This window comes from Macaca mulatta, chromosome 4 (assembly GCF_049350105.2).
Source record: "Macaca mulatta isolate MMU2019108-1 chromosome 4, T2T-MMU8v2.0, whole genome shotgun sequence".
Lineage (NCBI taxonomy): Eukaryota > Metazoa > Chordata > Mammalia > Primates > Cercopithecidae > Macaca > Macaca mulatta.
In genome coordinates this window covers 157,958,983-157,983,314 of record NC_133409.1, presented here as the reverse complement: position 1 = coordinate 157,983,314, position 24,332 = coordinate 157,958,983, and the positions used below count along the sequence as shown (strand labels likewise).

Here is a 24,332-nt window from a genome sequence, read left to right as displayed (position 1 = left end):
AAAGTGGAATTTTAGTTGTAGTACCACAGTATCCTAGGGGGTTGTGATCAGTTAAGAAGTGTGTTGCAGGCAATTTGTTACTAAATCAGTTAATTTAAAAAAAAAAAAAAAAAAAAAAAAAAAAAACACTTCCCTGAAAAATAAATCAGAGCATATCCACAATTTAGAGTTCCCATATGCTTTAGAATAAAAAATTAAGGGGCCAGTCAACCAGCAACCAACATGTTATCTCTAACCATTTTGTCATGTAGGGGCACAGAAAAACAAAGTTGAATTGCTTGAGTAGCACATTATGGGCATTGTTATGTGTTTATATTGGCAATCCAGCAGAAGTGATACAAATTTCAAAATAATGAAGAAATATGACCCTATAGTTAAGCAAAGGAATCGGCAATATGTGCTTCCCTCTTCTAATAGCTCAGTACATTCGCAAATACGTGTGGTTTCTTAACTTAAAGTCCTCCTTTCTCCCTCTTTTTTAATTGCCTGGGTCAGGGAAAATTTCAGTTGCTATCATTAGCATCATATTACTCTGGTTCCAATGAAATACTGAGTGAGGTTGAGTCAGGATTACTATGTTGGGTGTTTAGTGTTAGGATACTATAAATCAGAGCTTGGCAAACCATGTTTGGGCTGAATCCAACCTGCTGCTGCTTGTTTATGTACAACCTTGCAAGCTAAGGGTGGCTTCTTTTTTCTTTTGAAGCTTGCCCACAGCTGAGGGGATGGTTTTTACCTCTTAAATGGTTGTAAAGAAAATCAAAAGGACAATGATATTTTGTAATACATGAAAATTATATGATATTCACATGTCATTATCCATAAATAAAATTTGATTGGAACACAGTCAGTCTCATTCAGGACCATCTATGGCTGCTTTTGGGTTACAACAGCAGGGTTGAGTGGTGGCAACTCTCACTGTATGGCTTGCAAAGCCTAAAATATTTAGGCTCTGGCCCTTTAGAGAAAATGTGTGTTCCCTTAGGGTGGGAAGTGAGACGGTTATTCATCCTCTCCTGCTTCCTTACAATAACTCCTTCCTCACTCCCAATGGTGTAAAGTGTAGAAAAGTGTAAATCATTTGTATAATTTTATGGGGTACAAGTGCAATTTTGTTACAACCAAAGATTGCACAGTGGTGAAATCAGAGCATTATTAATCCTAATCATGTACATTGTACCCATTAAATAATTTCTCATCATTCACCTACTTCCTACCCCCTCACCTTTCTAAACCTCCAGTGTCTGTCATTCTACTCTCTACGCCTATTTGTGCACATTATTTAGCTCCCACTTATAAGTGAGAACATGCCATATTTGTCTTTCTGGAAACAGTTTTAAAAGTATAAACTTTCTATGCAAATATAAATATTTATCTTAATTAGTCCTCTTTTCATCATCCCAGCTGAACCTACTTCAAAGTCAGCAGTGATTGCAAAAGAATTGGAGAACATTTGATGCCTTCCCTGCAGCATGAGCTTAGGAGTTGTGTGCTCAGGACTTCATTACCTCAGGTGGTCCGAGTGCAGATGACTGATGTAAATGAGGTCTGCCTGGCACAGCCTCTCCAGCCAATCAGATGGAGGCTCATGGAGCAACCACCATCCTCGGGCAAAAGCAGGACCGATTAACCAAGGGTCAAACACCATTCTCTTGTCTCCTAACTTGAGGTCCATGCAGGCGTGAGTGAGGTATGTTATCTGTTAAAAGAGAGTGAGATTCCTATTATTGAATTGTTCATTACTGGTCAGCAACAATGAACGGAAATGTTTGGTTTGGGTGGCTGACAAAGTACACAGGTTGGAGTACTTTGCTCCCAAGCATGATCAGGCAAAATCTCGGACTCAAATACAATCCAACAAGAGCCTTTCACAGAACACAGTTCCCAGCACAGGTCATGACTTTATTCAAATATAAATTCTCATGGTTAGTTTTAGATGACAAACCAATTGGTTTACCTAGTTTTAGTTTATTTAAATTAGTTCCTAAACAGTTATTTACGGTCCACACTGAAGAACATATTTTGTGACCAGTCCTTTAAAGCAAACTTTACAAGGAAAGGCAGTTAGAGATGTTATCACAAACATTTGGGGATTTAAATGCCAGAGTGGCTGTGAATAGCAATATGAATGGATGATTCTCGTGAGTTTGGTGGGTTGGCATAGCCATGCAGACTCAACTGACAACTGGCTAAACAGGCTTGTAAGACTTTCTCTTCTAAATTACCTGTTAAATAATTACTCGTGGATGCCAGGGCCTCTAAGAATGGATACAAAGAATGACTTAGAGACTGGCACCATGGGGATTTCAAATCCGTTCCTCATTCTCTTGCCACAGCTTGGCACCTCTAGAGAAAAGGAATGTATTCAGAAGCAGAGATAAGATAGCAGGAACGTCATGTGAAAAGCCAACAAAGTGGGTGAGGAAAGGTCAAGGCACAGATTAGTTTTTATTATGTCTATTCCAGGCAGGTTCTCATTTGTTTCCTTAAAGTACCTGCCCAAATAATACACAATCTTTCTAAATACACAGAAAAATTAACTTTTGATTGTGTACCTCTCCCAAACTATTGAAGTGTTTCCTCTGAAGGAAATTCTCTTATGAAGCTGGAAAATACAACTACCCATTCTATCCAGTAGTGATCTGGCATCAAGGGTAATCTCAAATAGTTTTGCATGAGTCTCCTTAGGGATTTTCCCAAAGTTTTGTGTTGTTTTTTTCCTTGTAATCCCTGCCAGGTTCTGGGGGTTCCTTAAAGAATTTGTTTGATTGACTTTTTATCATATGTCATAAATACCCACCTCAAAGAGTATTCAAGGTAATATAGGATGTTTACAGATATAGATGTTAAATGGACATCTTAGTTACATTTTTGTGTTTAATAATATTATCCTTTTAATATTTCCTTACCTGGACTTCTCCAAAATCCAACTCTTCAGGAGATCTGGGCTCTGAGTCCCAAGGGTTAGGAGGATTCAGTTCTAAAAGTAAAAGTCCGTTGTTTTCATCCATTTCAACAACTAGAATCAAATGAGAACAAATCTGGATTAATGACAAAAATGGCTTTTTAAAAGCATCACTGAAATAGAAATGCATGGTTTTCCAAAAATCAAAGGAAAATCAAAACAAAGGGTGTTCAGCACCCTTTGTTGATGGAACAAAATCAAACAAAGACCACTCCCTTAGATGAAACAATATCTGCAGAGACTACAACTTAAGATGAACACCAATTCATTTCTTTATTCATGTTGAGCTTACAGAATTTATGAAGTCTCAGTCATGTCAGGGATACACACATACAAATAAGACTTCTTTACAACGAAATGAATGATTGATAGAGATGACTTCGAGGCGCTATAGGAATGCACAGGGAGGGGCATCTGATCTGCAAAAATGACACACATTCAGTATAAACCATATTCTGAATTTTGATCTTTTCTGGGCTGGTGATACACAGTAAGATGCTGGGCAGCGGCAGCAGGTGCAACTCTCAGTCAGCCATGTGCAATCACAAGGCTAAACACCAGATACTCTGCAGTGGTCCATGTTGCCAGGTGATTGTGCCCAACTCCAGGCTAATGTACATGTTCTGAGCCTGCATACGGTAGGTTAGCCTAAGCTACGATGCTTGGTAGGCTAGGTGTATTAACTACATTTTGACTTACACTACTTTCAACCTATGATGAGTTATGTAAGTTGAGGAGTATTTGTATACAATTCTGTTAATTATACCTCAGTAAAGCTGAGGGAATAGAGAATAGCTGTCCTGAAGCCCCAAATTCAAAAAAGTGATTACCTCCAGGGCATGGGTGGGGGGATACATGATATAATCAAGGAAAGATATATATTGTGTTGTTAATGTTTTATGTTTTAAGCTGGGTGCTAGGTACATGGGTGTTCACTTAATTTTTAATACCTTTTTAACATTGCTTAAGAAATTTAATAAAAATATTTTTCTTAGTCATAACTATCAGCTTATTTAATGGTGAAACACAAATGACTTTCTTAATAAAATCAGGAATACATAAAGAATGCCATTATTATTGAACTATGTTCCTGAAATTGCGAGTGGTATAATAAAGGTACATATTATTATTTTGAGGTTATATGATTGCTGGAAATTAGTGTCATGAACTAGAAAAAATGCTGGTTTTGGGAACATCTGGATGGGAATCCTATTTCTGCTGCTTATTAGCAGTATCCTGAGCCTCAGTTTTCTGATCTATAAAATTATAATACATACTTCATAGAGTTGTTGTGGAGATTAGATGAAATAATAGATCCTAAAGTGTCTAGCACCATGCTTGGAACAGAGCAGGCATTTAATAAACAATATTATTTTGGTAATTATTTTATACATAAAGGAATATATAGAATTTTAAAAGTTCATTGTAGGACAAACAAACCTATATACTAGCCAACTCATTAGAAAAATACAATTGTATTGTGGGAGACCCTCAGGAAACTCTTGCACTGATACCTGCCCCATCTTCATAATTTTTCTTTTTCAAGAGATGCAGAAAAAAATAAGTCTGTAATTCTTTACTTGATCTTAGCCAGGAAGCAATTGTAACTCTTAATCATTGTTCTGAAGCAATTACCATAAAGGTCTCTCTATGCCCCTTGCACAAAGATAAATTGCATAGATGCAACAAAGAAGAATGTGACATCTGCCAACTATTATAAATAAATTCATGAGAATATAGTATTATTAATTTAACCTTACAAGCTGATAAAATCTAGATCATTTGGGTTATAATTTTATCCAGAAAAAACAAATGGTAGTCCCTACAATCTTTTTAAAGGAAGAATAATGAAGGAGAAATGGAACAAAAGCATACCATAAAACTATAATAATCAAATCACTGATTATTGACATTAGGTCAGCCACAAAGTGGATCCTAATTATGTTAACTGTTTATTCTAAAGAAGGTATCATAAATCTGTGGACCATCTAACATGGTGCTGTGGCAATTAGTTCTCTAAGCATTCTAGTTGGTTAAAGACACAAAGTGACCAAGTCATAAAAATGTATAAAATAGAATATTAAATATGAGAGGACTTTTACATTTAACAGCAACAGAAATAATTCCAATGGAAAATCTGAATAGATACAAATGTAAAATGAAGAAGTTCTAACACCAAAAAAATTTGGCAAACACATTTTGCCAAACCATATTTAGTGAAATATTAGCATCATATTTGATAGAACAATGCAAGTAAAAACAATGAGATGCAATTTTTGCCTCAAATGAGAACAGTCTGAAAGACTAAGAATGTTCTGAGCTGGTAAGGTATGGGGAGAAAAGGCATGCTTATATACCAGTCAGTGGGAGCAAAAGTTTGTCAGTGCCAAAGAATGGATGTTAATGCAATACATATTAAAGAAGGAACATATGATGAACTCATTCATTCATTCATTCATTCATTCATTCATTCGTTTAGGACATTAAGTGGAAACGGTTGTGTTAGTCATAACTTCCAGTTCATGACATGTATTTGATCCATGCAAAGCTCTTTTCTTTTTAATATTATTTATTTATTCCCTTTATCTCTAGTTCCCATTCTCATTTTCCTCCCCTCCAAGGTACCATTCTGAATGTTCGTGCAAAATATGCATTATATTGTGTGTGTGTGCATTTTTAATTTATATAAATGGTATTAGGCCTCCAGTCTGTTTCCTACTCTTTTTCACTCAACACTATGATTTTGACACCCATGATGTTGCCATGTGTACATCTAGCCCACATCTAATTGCAGTTGAGTATTCCATGGTTCATGTCTACCACATTTTACAAATTCACTCTCCCAGAGGTAGACTCCTAGATTCTGCCACAACAGAATTTCTTTGAGGTATAAACAAGAGCAGGATTTATGGATGCTAGTATGTTCATAAACCTCATCAGGAGCCAGGCACAGTGGCACGTGCCTATATTCCCAGCTTCTAGAGAGGCTGAGATGGGAGGATCACTTGAGCCCAGGAGTTCAAGTCCAACCTAGGCAACATAGCAAGTCTCTGGCCCTAAAAACAACAAAACAAAACAAAAAGAAACAAAAACAACAAACCAAAAACTCATTTGGCTAGTTACTGCCAGATTACGCTTCAGAATGGCTGCAACAGCCACACTCCCGTCACACGGATGAGGACTTCTACGTCACTGACAACGTTTGGCATCATCTTAGCTTCTAGTTTTTTTCCGCTCTAAATGATGTAAAGTGAAACCTACTTGTTTCATTTGCAGTTTTCTGATTACTACTTAGTTTAGTAAGTATCTTCATATGTTTAATAGCCTTTGGGTTTATTCTGTAAAACTCTAGTTCATACTCTTTCTTCCCTTTTTATTTGAATTGTCCGTCTTGTCAATCTGCATTATTTCCTACTCTATGCTTGATATTAATCCCTTGTTGATGATAAACATTGCAAAAAACTCTCAAACTGTCATTATGTCTTTTAATTTTGTCCATGGTGTCCTTCATTAAGCAGAAATATTGTGTTAATACAATCATATTCATCCATATTTGACATTTTTGTTTGCCCTATGAGCTGTACTTTTGAAGTCTTATCTGAAGAGTGAAGAAGTACCACACTATCTCTAGATTGCAAAAATATACTCCTGTATTTCTTCTATTACTTTCACATTGAGGTTATTGGGCCAAGTGAAGCCCGCCTTTAGGCTGAAGTATACAAAGTGTTATTGGTGAATGCTTTAATTGCCATACCCTTTTACCAGTAATTCAACTACTGTATGAAACAACTCCAAATACAGAGAAGCTCTTAAACACAAAAATACCAGTTTTAAGTAAAACTATGAAGATCTTAAATTCTAACAGAAAAATGGCTAAATATATTAGTTAATATTTAATGTGAACATAAAATTATATGTGTATAGAATCTGACCTTATGTCTAATATCATACTGACAAGATGCAAAAATGGTTTACATTAAAGAACTGTGAAAAATTAAGACTAACAAGAAGACTAGAGAATGGAACAGCTAGATGGAAGATTAACAGGGAATAGAAGACTTCAACACCATAAACTGACTGTACCTAATGGACATACACAGAACACTTCACCTTGGGCCATAAAACAAGTTTCAATAAATTAAAAGGATCAAAATTAAATAAAATATCTTCTCTGAACACATTGAAATGAAATTACATATTAATAAGAGAAGAAAGTTGCAAAATTCACAAATATGTGTAAATCAAACAACACACTTCTAAATAACAAATTGGTTAAGAAATAAAAAGAAATTAGAGAACATTTTGAAACAAATGAAAACTAAAACACAATATGCCAGAACTTATGTAATACAGCTAAAACAGTGTATGCATAAAATTTATACCTGTGCACACCTATTTTAAAAAAGAAGAAATATCACAAAAACCCCAATATTCCACCTTAACTAGAAAAATAACAGCAAACTCAAAGTAAACAAAAGGAAATAAAAATTAGACTAGAAATGAAATCAAAAATAGAAAAATGAGAGAAAAATCAAGAAAGACAAAAGTTAGTTTTTCAAAAATATCAACACATTGACAAATCTTTAGCTAGACTGACCAAGAAAAAAGAGATTACTAAATTATCAAAATTAAGAATGAAAGAGTAGACATTACTACTGATGTTACAGAAATTAAAAGGTTTATAAGATAATACTATCAACAATTGTACTCCAATAAATTAGATAACCTAGATAAGAAAATTCCTATGAAGATACAAATTAACAAAAATGACCTGAGAAGAAATAGAAAAATCTCAGCAGACCTATAATAAGTAAAGAGATTAAACTAGTAATCGAAAAGCTTCCCACAAAGATAACTCTAGGCCCAGATGGTTTCACTAGTGAATTTGACCAAAGGTTTAAAGTAGGATTAGCACCAGTCCTTCACAAATTCTTTCAATAAACAGAAGCATATCGGCCCTTTGCCAACTCATTTTATATGGTCAATATTACCCTGATATCAAAATTAAAGACATCACAAGTAAACAAAACTACAGACTAATATTCCTTATCAATATAGATGTACAATATCTTAATAAAATATCAGCAACTATAATTTAATGACATTAATAAAAAGGGCTATATACCATGACCAAGTGGAATTTATGCTACACTGCTGCAATATTTGAAAGATGCAAGGCTGATTCAACATTTGAAAATCATTCAATGTAACACACTGCATTAACAGAACAAAGAGGGAAACCACATGATCATCTCAGTTAACACAGAAAGGGCATCACCAAAAATCCAACATCTGTTATCATAAAACACACTCAGAAAACTAAGAATAGGCTGGGCATAGTGGCTCATGCCTGTAATCCCAGCACTTTGGGAGGCCAAGGTGGGTGGATCACTTGAGGTCAGGAGTTTGAAACCAGCCTGGCCAACATGGTGAAAACCCGTCTCTACTAAAAATACAAATATTAGCCGGGTGTGGTGGCACATGCCTGTAATCCCAGCTACTTCAGAGGCTGAGGCAGAAGAATCTCTTGAACCTGGGAGGCGGAGGTTGCAGTGAGCCCATATTGCGCCACTGCACTCCTGCCTGGGCAACAGGGCCAGACTCTGTCTCAAAAAAATAAAAAATAAAAAAAATAAAAAGGCATCTAAGAAAATCTGACAGCTGTTTTCCCACTAAGAGTGGGAACCAGACAAGCAGTTTCTTTGGCTAAAACCTCCATTTCTACCTGGAGGTTTTAGCCAAGGCAACTGAACAGGAAATGACATAAAAGGCATCCAGTCTGTAAAGGAAAAAGTAAAACTGTCTCTATTCATAGACGACACGATCTTGTATATAGGACATCCTAAGGTATCTACAAATGAAACTATTAAAGCCTTCAACGGATACAAGGTATTTTGAAAATCAATGATATTCTGTATGCTAGCCATTAATTTTTAAATAAAATTTATGAAAAATTCCATTTATAATAGCATCAAAAAGAATAAAATACTTAGGAATAAATTTAATCAAAGTAGTATAAAACTTATACTCTGAGAAATACAAAATATGGTTGAAAGAAATTAAAGAAGACTTAATTAATAGACATTCCATGTTCACAGATCAAGACTGAGTATTGATAAGATGGTAATACTCCCTAAATTAATCCACAAATTCAACACAATTTTAATCACAATTCTAGCTGCTTTTCACCCCCATCCCTCACCCGCCAGGAATTGACAAGCTGACCCTAAAGAGTCAAGACAAGATGGCCTAGAATAACTAAGCAATCTTTAAAAAGAAAACAAAATTGGAGGACTCACAATTCCCAATTTGAAAAACTTACTTCAAAGCTAAAGTAATCAAAACAGTGTGGAACTGGCAGAAGGACAGACATATAAATCAATGGAATAGAGTCCAAAAATAAACCTTTATATTTATGATCAATTGATTTTTCAACAAAGATGCCAAAACAATTCAATAGGGGAAAGAATAGTCTGTCAGAAAATGGTACTGCAATTGATCCACATGCAAAAGAATGAATTTGGGCCCCTACATCACACAATGTACAAACATTAACACAAAATGGATCAAAGACCTAAATATTAGAGCTAGAACTATAAAACTCTTAAAACAATAGGAATAAATTTTCATGATCTTGGATTAGGCAATTTAAATAATATTTATTAGACTGGCCATGTGTGGTAGCTCACATTTATAATCCCAGAATTTTAGAAGGCTGAGGTGGGGAGATCTCTTGAGCCCAGGAGTTTGAGACCAGCCTGGTCAACACAGTCTGACCCACTCTCTACAAACAAATACAAAAATTAGCCAGACATAGTGGTGTGTGCCTGTAGTCCCAGCTACTTGGGAGGCCAAGATGTGAAGATTGCTTGAACCCAGGAGGCAGAGGTTGGAGTGAGCCATAATCATGCCACTGCACTCCAACCTGGGTGACAGAGTGAGACTCTGTCTCAAAAAATGTATATATTTCTTAGACTCTCTCTTTCTTAGACTATTATCTATGTGTGTGTATGTTAGTCTAATAAATATATTAGAATAAAAGACTTACTCTAACCATATACTTTTTTAGACACCAGAAGCACATGATCCAAAGGGAAAAATAAATAAATTAGACATCTTCAAAATTTAAAACTTTTGTTCTTCAAAAGATGTCAGCAAGAAAGATGGACAATAACAAGTCTTGGTGAGGATGAAGATAAGCAGGGTCATACATTGGTAATGAGAACATAAAATGATGCAGTGCTTTTGAAAACAGTTTTATAGTTCCTCAAAGTTAAACATAGAGTTACCATATAGCCCAGCAATTCCATTCCTAGGTTTATAACCAAGAGAACAAAAATCATATGCCTACATAAAAATTAGTAGATAAACAGTCATAGGAAAAGTATTCATCATAGCCAAAATGTTGTATATCCATACAAGGAAAGTTATTCAGCCATAAAAATGAAGTAAATGAAGTACTAATATATGCTACGACATGGATGAATCTTGAAAACAAGATGCTAAGTGAAAGAAGCCACACACAAAAGGTCACATATTGTATTATTCCAGTATATGAAATGTTCAGAATAGGAAAATCCATAGAGACAGAAAGAAGACTGGTGGTTACCAGGGGCTTGGAGAAAAGGGGAATGAGGACTGACAATCATTACAGGGTTTTTTTTTGGAGTGGCGGAAAATGTTTCAGAATGAGATAGTGGTGGTGGTTGCACAACATGTGAATATTTTTAAAAAAGGATTAATGTGCGCAGTTTAAAAGGGTAAGTTCTGTGGTACATGGGTTATTTCTCATCAAGACGAAGGAGAGGAGAAAGAGAAAAGGAAGGAGGAGGGAGATGGGGAGAGGGAGGACAGCAACCACCAGAACAAAATATTCTAAAACATTTTAGGTGATGTAAGTGTAAATGAGATTCTTCCTTCTACTTTTCTGAATTCCAACTTTTTAATTGTTACCCTATAGTATTTTTTATAATAATAATAAAACCAGATGCTCAACGTTGATAACATGTCCCCAGGCGGATCAAGCCCTTATCTTTCTCAGAATGTGGTATGAAATCCCTACAGCGTTGGTAGCACTGGACTAAAAAGTGAGCTCTGTTAACAAATGTTCCCTTCGTGGCAGTGTCTTCACTCCAGCTAAGGCTGAAATTCCCGGAGTTTGTTATTTCCTGCCCTCCTACTGACCCTGCTGCCAGCTCTGGCTCCTGCCTTTTGCCTGCATGGTGGTTAACAGTAGCCTTAATCTAATTTTCCAATGCATCCCACTTCCTGCTGGGAGGGAAATCCCTCATCTCTGCTCCTGTGGTCCCAGGCTCAAGGATATATGCAGATTATTTAAGACACATGTATGCAAATAAATTATGTTCTGTGTACTACCTACCATGAATTTAACAGGCATTCAATTAATTTTTTTTTTAAAACAACCCGTTTTTTGTAAGATGGCTACTCAAAATTTTATTTCTATTTCACATTTGAAGAAATTAAAGCACAAAGGGATTGACCAAATTGCCCATTGTCCCCAGACTGTGTATTGCAGCCTGAATCTGCACCCAGGCGAGAAGGCCGCATTGCCTTCACTCTTAACGCTTTGCTACACTGTCTCTGTAAAGGTCTTGATCAAAAGATTTAGAGATTTTCATAAAAGCCCCTAAAAGCAGTTGTAGATTACTTGGTTATATATTCATAAAATTGATAGTCTCTTGTCCTTTCACTTACACAGTGTTTATGTACAAACCCATGTTTATTATCAGTTTTATGTCAAATAAATTTAGCAGTATTTATACAGCACACATAACCACCTCCCAGTAATAAGGCAGCTGGCAGGCTTTCTGGGCTAAGTCAACAGATTCAGGGTGGAGTTCACTGGAGAAAATAGCTAGTGGTCCAGGTGTCCTATTTGAGACGTGGAGGGAGGGTGAATTTGTAGTCAAAACACTTAGCAACTCTCCCCAAAATAGCATTCTATTTCCTTGTAGTGAATGGCAAAGGACACATACCTCAATAAGTAACACCTCTGTTTGTAGGGGAACTGGGAGAAATGCTGGCAACACACTCTTGTTTAAAAAGGCATTTGGAGTTGGTCTCACAGAGACACATGGGTGAGAGTGGTCACACCTATATAGTATGCCCATAATAATTTGAGCCTAAAAAAATTTTTAAAGGTATTATATTCAAAGCCCACAGTCTGGAGGCATGGCCCAGGAAGCTTCCAGCTCAGCTCCCTTCACAGGTAATCTAAGACTGCCTTTATGTCACCCACATGTGCTTATGCATGTTTTTAAAAAAATAATTGAGTCATTCTATTTATAATGTTTCTAACATGCTTTTTTTGCTTTGTGTATCAAAAACAGGCTGGAGTGCAATGGTGTGATCTCAGCTTGCTGCAACCTCTGCGACTACTGGATTCAAGCGATTCTGTCTCAGCCTCCCAAGTAGCTGGGATTACAGATGCCCACCACCATGCTCAGCTACTTTTTGTACTTTTAGTAGAGACAGGGTTTCACCATGTTATCCAGCTGGTCTCACACTCCTGACCTCAGGTGATCCACCCACCTCGGTCTCCCAAAGTGTTGGGATTACAGGTGTGAGCCACCGTGCCTGGCCTCACCCAGTGCTTCTATTCCTCCTCTCCCCTCACTCCTTCATCCAAGGTTCCTGACCCTTCCAGACATGGAGCTGGAGGAAAAAGGAGAGTTTAAGAAAGACAGCAAGGGTCCTTTGGTCACAGAGCAGCAGCACCATCTGGGCTTGGCTTTTGCTTAAGGCTGATTGTAAGGGACACCTCAGTGGGTTATTGTGAGAATCCACCCAATTGCTTGGAAACACCCACCTGAAGTTCTCTGCACCTGGGTATCTCTATGCTACCTAGTTACACACGCTTTCCTTAGCCCCAGCAAGGTAGCAATACATCCAACTGTTCTCTGCAGGCCTTTTGGACCTAGGATGACTCTAGGTTTATGCCCCTCCCAATCATGGCCCACATCACATCCATAGGAAACACTCATCTGTTCCAGCCCCACTGAATTCTGGGAGTGCCAGGGTGCCTAACACAACCTCTTCTCCTTCAGCTTGTCTGTCACAGCTACACGGCCAATCTTTCACCCTTGAGATTTCTCAGGGGAGAATCAGACATCAGTCCACTGTGTCCCTCAACCTTGGAGAACACATATCAGACTCTCTAGGTGGTCCAGTTAACGTCTGGCCTAAGGAGAGGGGCAGGCATCCCTCAGAAGTTGCCCCTGCAAGGGGCATGGACTCTCAGTACAGCTTTCCAAATAACTCTTCCTAAGAAGTTACATTTCAAACTCCTCCTCTATGCTTTAGTATTCCTTATAAGGGTGAGGGATTTAAGAATGATCTACTGGTTCTCAGCCTCTTATTTTGTAAATCCTTTCTCGGAACTTCATTTTGGAATAGGCATCTGTTGTTTTGCAACCCCAACTTCCATTTCACCATCCTGTTACAAGGTATTGCATATGTTGTATATTTAGCATTTTCCATTTTTACAAATAACCCAGTTTTCCCAGGCCTCACCAGATTGAGAATATAAAATAAAGTTGCAGTCTATCTTTATGCACAAATGATGATGGCAAGAGCCCCAACTGTTTTGCTGACTAGAAATTAGCACATTTTCAAGTGTCCCGAACGTATTTTGGGGACTTCCCCAAAAGTATGCTACACACATGCCCACAACCTCATCTGTAACTGCGTGGTGTCTGCTTTTCCCTCTTTTCCTACTCTGGCTTATAATCTTCCACATTGTCTGCCTAGAAGTTTGAGGAGTGTCAGATCATTGCTAGGTTCCAAGGCTAGGTGGAAGACATAGCCTCCTCTCCAATTGTGTGCCACATGTGGTCACCAGGACGTGAAATGGCTCTTCTTTGTCAGATAATAAGTTCTGGCCATCTCCTACTTCCCATGAATCCTCCAACTGTCTCCGGAAAATAGTGCCATTATTTTTCTGATTGCCACTTTCCTGGGCTTGGGCAGTCCGACCCGGTCTACAGGCCAGAACAATTCTCATTTTTAGCTCCCCACAAACCACAGACTCCACCACCCAATTTCCCTTCCTTTTTCTCCCTCATGCCCAGGTACAAAATAGAAACCTCTGTTTACATTAATGGATGGGAGGGAAAGAGAAGTTGAAGTCTCACTAGCAGCTTCTGGGTCAACACTTTGCTTCTTAGAGATATTCAATATTATCTTTCTTTTACTTTCTAAGTTCAAGAGCCATTCAAAAAAAAGCAAAGTGGAGGACAATGTATATAGTCTGCTACTAAGGAAGGGGATATTATAAATATGTACTAATTTATAAACGCAAAAGATACCTCTAGAAGGACCCACAAGAAAATAATAATAATGGTAGTTGCTTCTAGAGTGGGAACTTGGTGACTAGGGATCAGAGGAGAGAAAATTTGGTTTTTACTCTATTTAATTTTGTACTTTTTGAAAATTTTACATGTGCATGTATACCCCAAAGAAATTAGCAGTTTGCAAATAGATAACTCATTTTAAGAAGAGAGAAGACAACGTTCAAGTTGAAGCCTGCAGTGGCAGACCATCCGTATCCATTTGCAAAGCAAAAATTAATCTTGTTTATGCCCCAAATGAAGAGGACTAACAACTAACAGCACAAACAATAGCCAACACCATAGGCATCTTAATTGGTTCAGTTTACACAATTCTGACTGAAAAATTAAAGTTGAGCAAACTTTGCACTTGATAGCTGCCAAAACCATCCAGATCAGCTGTAGACAAGAGCAGAGCTCTCAGTGGAAATTTGGGATCAAGTGGGATCAAGTGGGATCAAGATCCTGAAGCATTTCTTCAAAGCATTGTAACAGAAGGTTAAACATGGTTTTACCAGTATGATCCTGAAAACAAAGCACAGTCAAAGCAATGGCTACCAAGAGGTGGAAGTGGTCCAGTCACAGCAAAGCCAGACTGCTCAAGAGCAAAGGTCGTGGCAACAGTTTGTTGAGATGCTCAAGGCATTTTGTTTGTTGAATTTTTACAAGGACAAAGAGTGGTAACATCTACTTATTATGAGTGTTTTGAGAAAGTTAGCCAAAGGTTTAGCAGAAAATTGCCCAGGAAAGCTTCACCAGAATCACACCACACAAGTGTCTCTTGCTCATTTCTCTCATCAAACAAGGGCAATTTGGTGAGAGTTTCTGTGGGAAATCATTAGGCATCCACCTGGTTACGGTCCCAATTTGGCTGCTTCTGCCTTTTTTCTTTCCTAATCTTAAAAAAAAACAATCTTTAGGCTGGGTGCAGTGGTTCATGACTGTAATCCCAGTACTTCGGGAGGCTAAGGCAGGTGGGTCACCTGAGGTCAGGAGTTCGAGACCAGCCTGGCCAACATGGTGAAACCCTGTCTGTACTAAAAATACAAAGCTGGGCATGGTGGTGGGCACCTGTAATCCCAGCTACTTGGGAGGCTAAGGCAGGAGACTTGCTTGAACCTAGCAGGTGGAGGTTGCAGTGAGCCAAGATCACACCATGGCACTGCAGCCTGGGTGACAAGAGCAAGACTCTGTCTAAAAAAAACAAAACAAAACTTTAAAAGGCACCCATTTTTCTTTGGTTAATAGTTTTAAAAAGACTGCATTTACATGGTTAAATTCCCAGGACTCTCAGAGTTCTTTAGGGACAGACAAAATGGCTGATATTATCGCTTACAAATGCATCTTGGCCTTGATGGAGCCTATGTTGAGAAATACAGCTTATATTTTTTATCTCTTAATTCCATTTTCCACAAAATTTTTTAAGTCTCCTTGTACTTAAGAGATCTAACAGTTTAAAATCAGAATGTATCCTAAGCTTCAAGTAAGATTAGAACTAAGTTGACAAGAACCACAATAACAATAATAGCAGAATACATTTATTGATATTGATGGTATTTACCCAGCTCATCTTGACAGAAGCTTTCTGGAGGGTTGATATACTTCATGGTGCTCACATCTAATTTCCAGTTATGCTTTGTGCATCTAACAGACCTGGGTGAAAAATTGTACTTAAGTTTATGAAATGGTAAAAATAAAAATCTTGATTAGGCTTAAATGTATTCTTTCATAATGATCATAATGATATTAAATTATAATGGAATTAGTTGAACACAAAATACATAAAGCAAAAACTATCAATAGCTAATACTTATTCAAAAAAAAAGACTAATCATCAATAGGTAATTTTATAAATAAAATAAATTAAACTCCATATCACAAAATGACACATTTTAGAGAACAGAGACAACAGAATAAACAAGTCTTCAGAAACACCTCTTTTATAAGCCAAGCTGGATAAGATCCAACTGGGGCCAATACAAGGAAAAACTGTAGTAGTAAATATATATCTATAATTTATATCACTCTAAAATCCTTGACCCCTAGAATAGTCAACCAAAGGTTACATATTTCAAAGAGAAAAGATCTTATAGTTGAAGATTTTAGAGCATATATGTGAGATAAAATATAAAATGCTCAGTTAAATATGGATTTCAGATAATGAATACTTTTTAAATATGCTTTCTATAATATTTAAGACATATTTATTCTGAAAATTTGTTGATAAATCTGTAATTTAAATTTAACCAAGGGTCTTATATTTTTATTTAACACTAGCAACCCTGTTTTAGCATGAGAACCAGATTGTAACCAAACAGGTTGCTCAGTATCTTTTCCCCATCTTACCACAACTTTGAGGGGGGCAGAGTGGCTAGAGGTGTGATATAAATAGTTCAGTTTTTTCTATTTTGGTGGTGTTTCTTTCTGGTGATGTTTTGTTGGTTTTAAGACTTAAAGAATTTTTTAAAATAAAGAAATCTGTCTCAAACCTGAAACACTAAATTTTTTTAAAACGAAAAACATCTACTTTAACGTAAATGAACATGCTGACATTTCTGAATTTCATTATATCCAGAATTATCTCATGTTCTCCAAGTTATGACGCAAAAAGCATTATTCAATGCTTCAGTTTATGAAGGATTATTTTATGACTCCTTTCTCATTGATGAGTAGCCAACAACCTTTCAATTAATTCTGATGGAACATTCCAACTGTAGCTATTCAGCATGCCAGGCCATGAAAGGGAAAACTGGCAGAACCATGTGCTCACAGGTGATAGGGAGACAACAGCTTTCCAATTAGAGGAGGTTGTGAAAAACTGATAGGCTTTAAAAATGAGAATCATGGCTTATAAAATTTGATGATCTTGGTTGTGTTGAGAAGAAAAATGGCTGAATAACGATGGGTAGAACAGAACCGGTAGGTCTCTGTTCTTGGCTGGAACCTAGAAGCTAGAAAAGACGGTTTCTTCAGATAAATAGCTACAAAGAGAATCCAACTATAATTTACCGAACTCAGAGAAGTGAATGGGAGAATACAGAGCGTAAGTTACCATAGAAATGCAGTTTCAACATACAAATGCTTGGTGAGCTGCATCTGGGAATAAAGCTGGCAGAACCTGCTTCCTCATGGTCAGGAGAGCTAAGAGGGGAGGACTAATGTGTCAACAGAATAGGTCAATCACCCGCAAGGCTTTGAATGAAGAAGAGAAAGGCTAGCCTGTGGCAAAGCAATCACTATACTTAGATGAGCATATAAGATACAAAAACAATCTGAGTTCCTGTAAATAAGTCCCTCTATATAAGCTACACAAGAAGTTCACTGCAGAGAAATAAAATAGTAACTGTAATTCACTTTTTTGGGGTGCTCGCCATATACCACCATATGGCAATTCTTTTAAGTGTTTTTTATGTGTTTGACATCACTTAATCCTCTCAGCAACCTGACAGACCAGGTAATATTTTCATCTTCATGTTAGAAATGAGAAGACCGAGGTCCAGAAAGGCTAAGAAACCCGTCCAGGGTTATGACATAGCTAGTAAGTGCTGGATTCAGGCTTCTAAACCAGGTAGTCTATGAGGAGAGATGATGCTCTTAATCAGTAAACTTTAAGGACTCCTTAAATGGCTAGCTAAGTGGCACTCTGCGAAATGGTCCACTAAGTTAAAAAACGAGGAGAGGAAACCCAGAGTCTCAAAGCTGCAATCGTTGGAAGAGAAAACCCCAGCACCTTGAAGTGCTGACAGAAGTTTACCAGTGACAGAACTATGCCTGAGGCTTCACTGACTTGAATCCACCCAGAAGATGGAAGAACATCAAAATGGGCATCATTTACCTAGATCACTTTTAATCATTTACCTAGATCACTTGTAGAAACTGCGATTGTCATTGTTTGAAGTTATGGAACTGCCATTGCAAAATTACAACTGAGACAGTGAAAAAGATTTGACCTAACTGACTCCATCCTGCTCTTGCTTCTAACCTCCAAGCTGTTCTTGTTCATTCTTGGTTGTAGGTAGGTAAAACTAATTTTGGGAGGAACTTAGTTCAGGGAATTACCTAGAGGTTCTCCTAGAGCACAGTTGCCAGCTAAAAAGGTGTCCCATTAACTACTTTGGATGTATTTATACTAAAAATACATTAGTTTTTAAAACCTGAAATGCACATTTAACTGGGCATCCTGTATTTTTATTGGTCAAGCTGGCAGCCCTATCTGAGGAGCCAAGCAAGCTACAGGTGCAACACTGTTATGAAAGGAAAATATCTTGGGCCCCCAAATCACTAAGCTGAAAGGAAAAGTCAAGCTGGGAACTGCTTAGGGTAAACCTGCCTCCCATTCTATTCAAAACCACCCCTCTGCTCACTGAGATAAATGCATATCTGATTGCCTCCCTTGAAAAGGCTAATTAGAAACTCCAAAGAATGCAACCATTTATCTCTTATCTACTTATGACCTGGAAACCCCCTCCCTGCTTCAAGTTGTCCAGCCTTTCCAAACCGAACCAATGTTTATCTTACATATGTTAATTGACGTCTCACGTCTCCCTAAGATGTATAAAACCAAACTGTGCTCTGACCACCTTGGGTATATGTCATCAGGGCCTCCTGAGGTTGTGTCATGGCCAAATGTCCTCAACCTTGGCAAAATAAACTTTCTAAATTAACTGAGACCTGTCTCAGATTTTCAGCATTCACATTTTGGCAACCATGAAGGGATTCTGAGTGGAATGCCCCTGACCTTTGACAAATCTCCTATCAGTGCTTGGTACCAGCATGAGCTGACTTTATGGCTCAAACCAATAGGACAATTTGCTGAGGCCTGAGAGCACCCCTCCAGAGAATCCCTAATCTCCCCAAATGTGGTAGAGATCTAAAGTTTATTTTGCTGTTTAAAAAAAAAAAAAAAAAAAGGCAAGTAAAACTCCAGAAAAATTATACTTGCTTCCAAAAAGGAAGGCAAGATTTACTGTTTCCATGACTATGAAAGACAGGTAACTCCTTTATGGAGTTTGAGATCACTTCCAACAGGAAAGATGAGTTTTTTTTCCTGCTTCTAGGATGGTAGAGAGCAGTCTACAGCCTGAGACCCATCCCTAGGTAAGTAACTGAATTGGGGTTTGTCTTGGCTAAAGTTAAGATTAACAACCAGCTGGTCTTAATTTCTCCTTACTATTAGAGTGCTCAGTAATGATATAAGTTGTGTGATTGTTTTGCTTAACTGTTTTTGTTGTTGTTGCTGTTCGTTCCTGTTTTCATTGTTGTTTCGGACTTTTTCCCATTGGGTTTGATCAACTCTATCTGACTTGATCAAATCCAAAGGAAATTCTAAATTTTGGGGAACAAGGCCTCTGAAGTGGCTAAATTCTCACACACACACACACACACACACACATGCACATGTGGTATGGGGTGGAGGAAAAAAAAAAAGAGGAAAAATTTTTGATTCTGACTAAGGGGCTTTATTTACATAACAAGGCCACCTTTCTGTTAGCCGGGCTAAACTGAAAGAGCAATGGCTCTACTTCTGAAATAGCAGCAATTTGTCCTAGCTGAAATATGGTAATGAGATTTTAAAAGTTTCTTTTAAAGGAGTTCAATGGTTAAAAATCAGCTTAATTAAAACCTAACATCCAAGGTGTATGTGTGTGTGTGCACACATATAAGTGTGTTTGTATTTAAAAGGCCTTCATATTTTTTGTTTTTCTCCTGGGACCTTTTTTTTTTTTTTGAGCCAACGTTCAAAAGTTTTTTTTATTCTCAGTTGACAGAATTCTGTTTTTTTCACTTATTTCTACTATCTCTCCTTTCTCTTGCACCCTCTGCTGCATGGAGGACCTAAAATAGTTTATAATACCCTGGGGTTCCTTAAAGAAAATGGAGAAGGCACTGGACTCCCTTTCCAGGGAAAACAAGTTTTTTCAAGAATGTAAGCAGACAAGTTTGTCTCAGTTCTTGAACAGCTTACTTTTATATTGTGTTACTTTTTTTTTTTTTTTTTGACTAAAATAGTTATTGCAACAGAGGTTACTCTTGGGTTTTTAAGGAAGAGTGTGGTTTAGACACTTAGAAATGTCTTTGTTTACTTTTCTTTTTTCTGAGTGCACTGTGTAAGCACCACGTGGTCTAATCTCATATTAATTCTTCCTTTTTGGAGACCCAGGATTCAGTGTGGGCTCTGCCCAGAGCTCAGAGATCCAGTTAAAAGATAGGTAGTCAGTCCCTACCTAAATAAAATTAGTCTCCTTATAGAATCCTATGATAGACTTCTATAATTTTATGTTTAATTTGGCATCCATTTTTAATCTCCCTCTAACATCACCAGACTTTTTCCTCTTTGTACCTTATGATGTAAATTTTGCTATATGATTTTCACCTGAGTTGTTTCCTTTAGTATGCAAATTTAAGGCTATTTAGCTGACAACTGCCTGGGGTTGTGAAACAGTTTATCAGGAATCTGAAAGTCTAAAGGGAAAAAAAGGTTTTTATAAATCTATAAGATGTACTTCTATCAGCATGCCCAATATATCTATGTATTTACGTGTTGTGTACACAGTGTTTCACTACTGAAAATATATAAAAGAGCTCTAATTAATTGACTTAAGAAACTAAAAGTGTTGGCTGGGCGCAGTGGCTCACACCTGTAATCCCAGCACTTTGGGAGGCCGAGGTGGGTAGATCACCTGAGGTCAGGAGCTTGAGACCAGCCTGGCCAACATGGTGAAACCCCTTCTCTACTAAAAATAAAAAAAAAATTAGCTAGGCATGGTGGCGGGCGACTGTAATCCCATCTACGTGGGAGGCTGAGACAGGAGAATCGCTTGAACCCAAGGAGGCAGAGGTTGCAGTGAACTGAGACTGCACCATTGCACTCCAGCCTGGGCAACAAGAGTGAAACTCTATCTAAAAAATAAATAAAATAAAATAAAATAAAAGCATTTGCATCAAATACTTTATCAGGAGAGAAGAAAAGATTCATAAAATGCTTTTTCAACTTTACATAACTTAAGTAAAATTTTTAATAAAGAAGCTAGCTTTAAAAATTATAAATAATATTAGAAATGTCTTAAGAATTGCCAGCACAAATTTTTTTTTACATTAATCAAGCAGTTTCATAGTTTTGCCTGCCAAATACTATACAGTGTCAAACTTTGGCATAGGCATTATAAAACTATAAATCCTGCCCAAGACAGAATGATCTTTGCTTGTGTAATCTTTCATAAAGAAGACATTGATATTAGCTTAATAAAAATAGCTACATCTTGAATTGAGTAAGATACCATAACTTCTAATCTTGTTGCTTTAGGCAGTCTAGTTCACGAGTAGTAAGGTTTGTTTTGGGAAAGGACTGTTACCATCTTTGTTTCAAAGCTAAACTATAAACTAAGTTCCTCCCAAACTTAGTTTGGCTTACCTACAACCAGGAAGGAACAAGAACAGCTTGGAGGTTAGAAGCAAGAGCAGGATGGAGTCAGTTAGGTCAAATCTTTTTCACTGTCTCAGTTGTAATTTTGCAATGGCAATTCCATAACTTCAAATAATGACAATCGCAGTTTCTACAAGTGATCTAGGTAAATGATTAAAATAATTAGGTAAATGTAATAGGATAAATACTTGTAGACAAACTCATTATAATTTAGAATCAAAAGTTATATTAATAATAGATATTTCATTATTTGGGCATTTTCCAATAAAAATATATTTGTAGAAAAACATTCTTTCTAAAAAAAAAAGTATGTCCTTTTAAAAAAGGTGAACAATTTTTGTCTAATTCAAAGCTTATTTAAAGGGCATGTATAAAACAAGGTAAAAGGAACCAAGAAATAAAAGATATGTAAAGAAAGTTATCAAAATAAAGAGTTTCTTTTAGGTAAAAAAGCTTAAAGAGAAATAATTTCATATGAGAAAGAATCTTGTATGGTAAATTTAGTCCTAGAGTAAAATGACTGTTTAAGAAAGAAGGATGTTCAGCCAGGTGCAGTGGCTCAAGCCTGTAATCCCAGCACTTTGGGAGGCTGAGGTGGGTGGAACACCTGAGGTCAGGAGTTCGAGACTAGTCTGGCCAACACGGCGAAACCCTGCCTCTACTAAAAGTACAAAAACTAACCGGGCATGGTGGTATGCACCTGTAATCCCAGCTACTCAGGAGGCTAAGGTAGGAGAATCACATGAACCCGGGAGGCAGAGGTTATAGTGAGCTGAGATTGTGCCATTGCCCTCCAGCCTGGATAACAAAGTGAGACTCCATCTCAAAAAAAAAAAAAAAAAAAAAAAGGAAAGAAAGAAAAAGAAAGAGAGAAAGAGAGAAAGGAAGGAAGGTAGTTAGTTCAAGACAAACCAGAAAGCCTAAGCATGTCATGAACAGTCTGTATAAGTCACAATAAGAGGATTTCTAAATAACAAAACAAAAACTTTTATATGATCAAGTTGCCCATGATTAAAGGGAAATAATAGTGGTCTTTCTAAAGGTTGGGTCTGATGTTTAAAAAATGCCACTTATACACTTACATTGCATCTCACTGGTTTTGGTTTTCTCTCCTCTTTTAAAAGGTATGAAATAGTAACACTCTCCTTCAACTCATTTTCGGCTCATATAAGTTTTTTCCCTGCTCAGGTTCTCTTTTTGGTGGCCTGATGCTACCAACATTTTCTTAAAGGTCTAAAGGAATTGTTTTCTTCCAACATAATATTCTGTGCACTGCAGAAGGTATTTTCTTGGCCTTTTGGTAGCTGGCCTAACAGATTTTACATTTATCACAATAACTCCTATGACATTATTATTAAGTTTGCTTTGCTTAGGAAAAACTGAGATTTAAATTTTTTTTAATTAAGGTTATTACATTCTTGTATCTTCCTGTATGTACTTTTAAAGTCCTTGTGACATTGAGTTACAGGGTTTTGACTCCTGGGTCTAAAAAGAACACCAAGTCCTGCTAAATCTTAAACACTGACAGCAATTAAAACCTCATCTCCAGGCCCCCTAGAAGATGCCAATCAAAATAAACTGCATTCCTGAGACATAGGGCCAGAAATTAAAGGCATTCAACTCCTCAAGGCCCAGGGGCTATCGTAGAAGAGGTGGGCTTGTGAGATTGCAAGGGTTAATTTTAAGAGATAAAATAAGTTCAGTTTCTCTATAAATTAACCATTAATGTCAAAGGCACACTGATGCAAGACCAGTATATCAACCCCTGTGTCAAATTAACAAGGTTTTCTTGAAACATTAACCAACTGCTTAATAGAGGTTACAAAGATATAAAAGGTTCATGGAAGGTATATCTTATGATCAAGATTAAACCTTTATGGACTATTTATACAATTTTGAAAAACAAATTTAATTGGCTTCATGCTGTTTTTTATTAGGGCTTAATGTTTGGAAAATTAAGTCTCCTCTCTCAAAGAATGAATGTTTTTGCCCTTTTTTTTTCCTTATCATTTTGGCTAAATGAATGACTTATTTTGCAATGACCTGTAATCCTATTTTGTGATATCAAGTGTTTAAAATCTTTGATATTTGACAAACTTTCCAAAATCGAATTATAAATTATGTCTTTTTCTGACCTAATTAGTCCTTTAAGATATTATTAATGGGTTCTCTAAAGTCCAAAAATGATGTATTTGGCTTTTTGGTATGAAAATTATACAGGAAACATTGTCCAATATGAAATGGTTTTGGTTTTCTTTGGGCTGTATTTGTATAAATGTTATTGGTATGTATTCCAAAATTATGGGAAACTCCTATTATTCTGATATGACACAGTGTATGTTATCAGTAATAATTATAATTTTATGTTAAATTATTGTGTGCCACAGAGGTAACAAAATGTCTTTGACTATGGCTGCCCTAAAACTTTTCATAATTCACAGACAATTGTCTTTTTGTGGTCCTTTTCAGAAGATGATTTTATAATCAGCTATGAAACCCTTAACAGGTGCTCTTAAATGCATGTTTCTGATGACTTTGGAGACTGTGACATCAAAATAGAGAAAAAACTTTGAGGACTCATGGAGAGCTGAAATGT

General features: G+C 36.9%; 1 protein-coding gene across 33 annotated transcripts in view; it reads right to left on the bottom strand.

The window, feature by feature from the left end:
- The window catches only part of CMAH (cytidine monophospho-N-acetylneuraminic acid hydroxylase), a 362,762-nt gene that overhangs the window by 41,240 nt on the left and 297,190 nt on the right, over positions 1-24,332 (bottom strand). For 25 of the 33 annotated variants that reach the window (XM_077998309.1, XM_077998300.1, XM_077998313.1 and 22 more), the window contains 3 exon segments: positions 15,875-15,966; positions 2,910-3,019; positions 1,509-1,699 (listed from right to left, as the gene is read on the bottom strand). In XM_077998309.1, the coding sequence (XP_077854435.1) occupies positions 1,509-1,699; positions 2,910-3,019; positions 15,875-15,966 (393 nt within the window). 33 annotated transcript variants of the gene reach the window in all.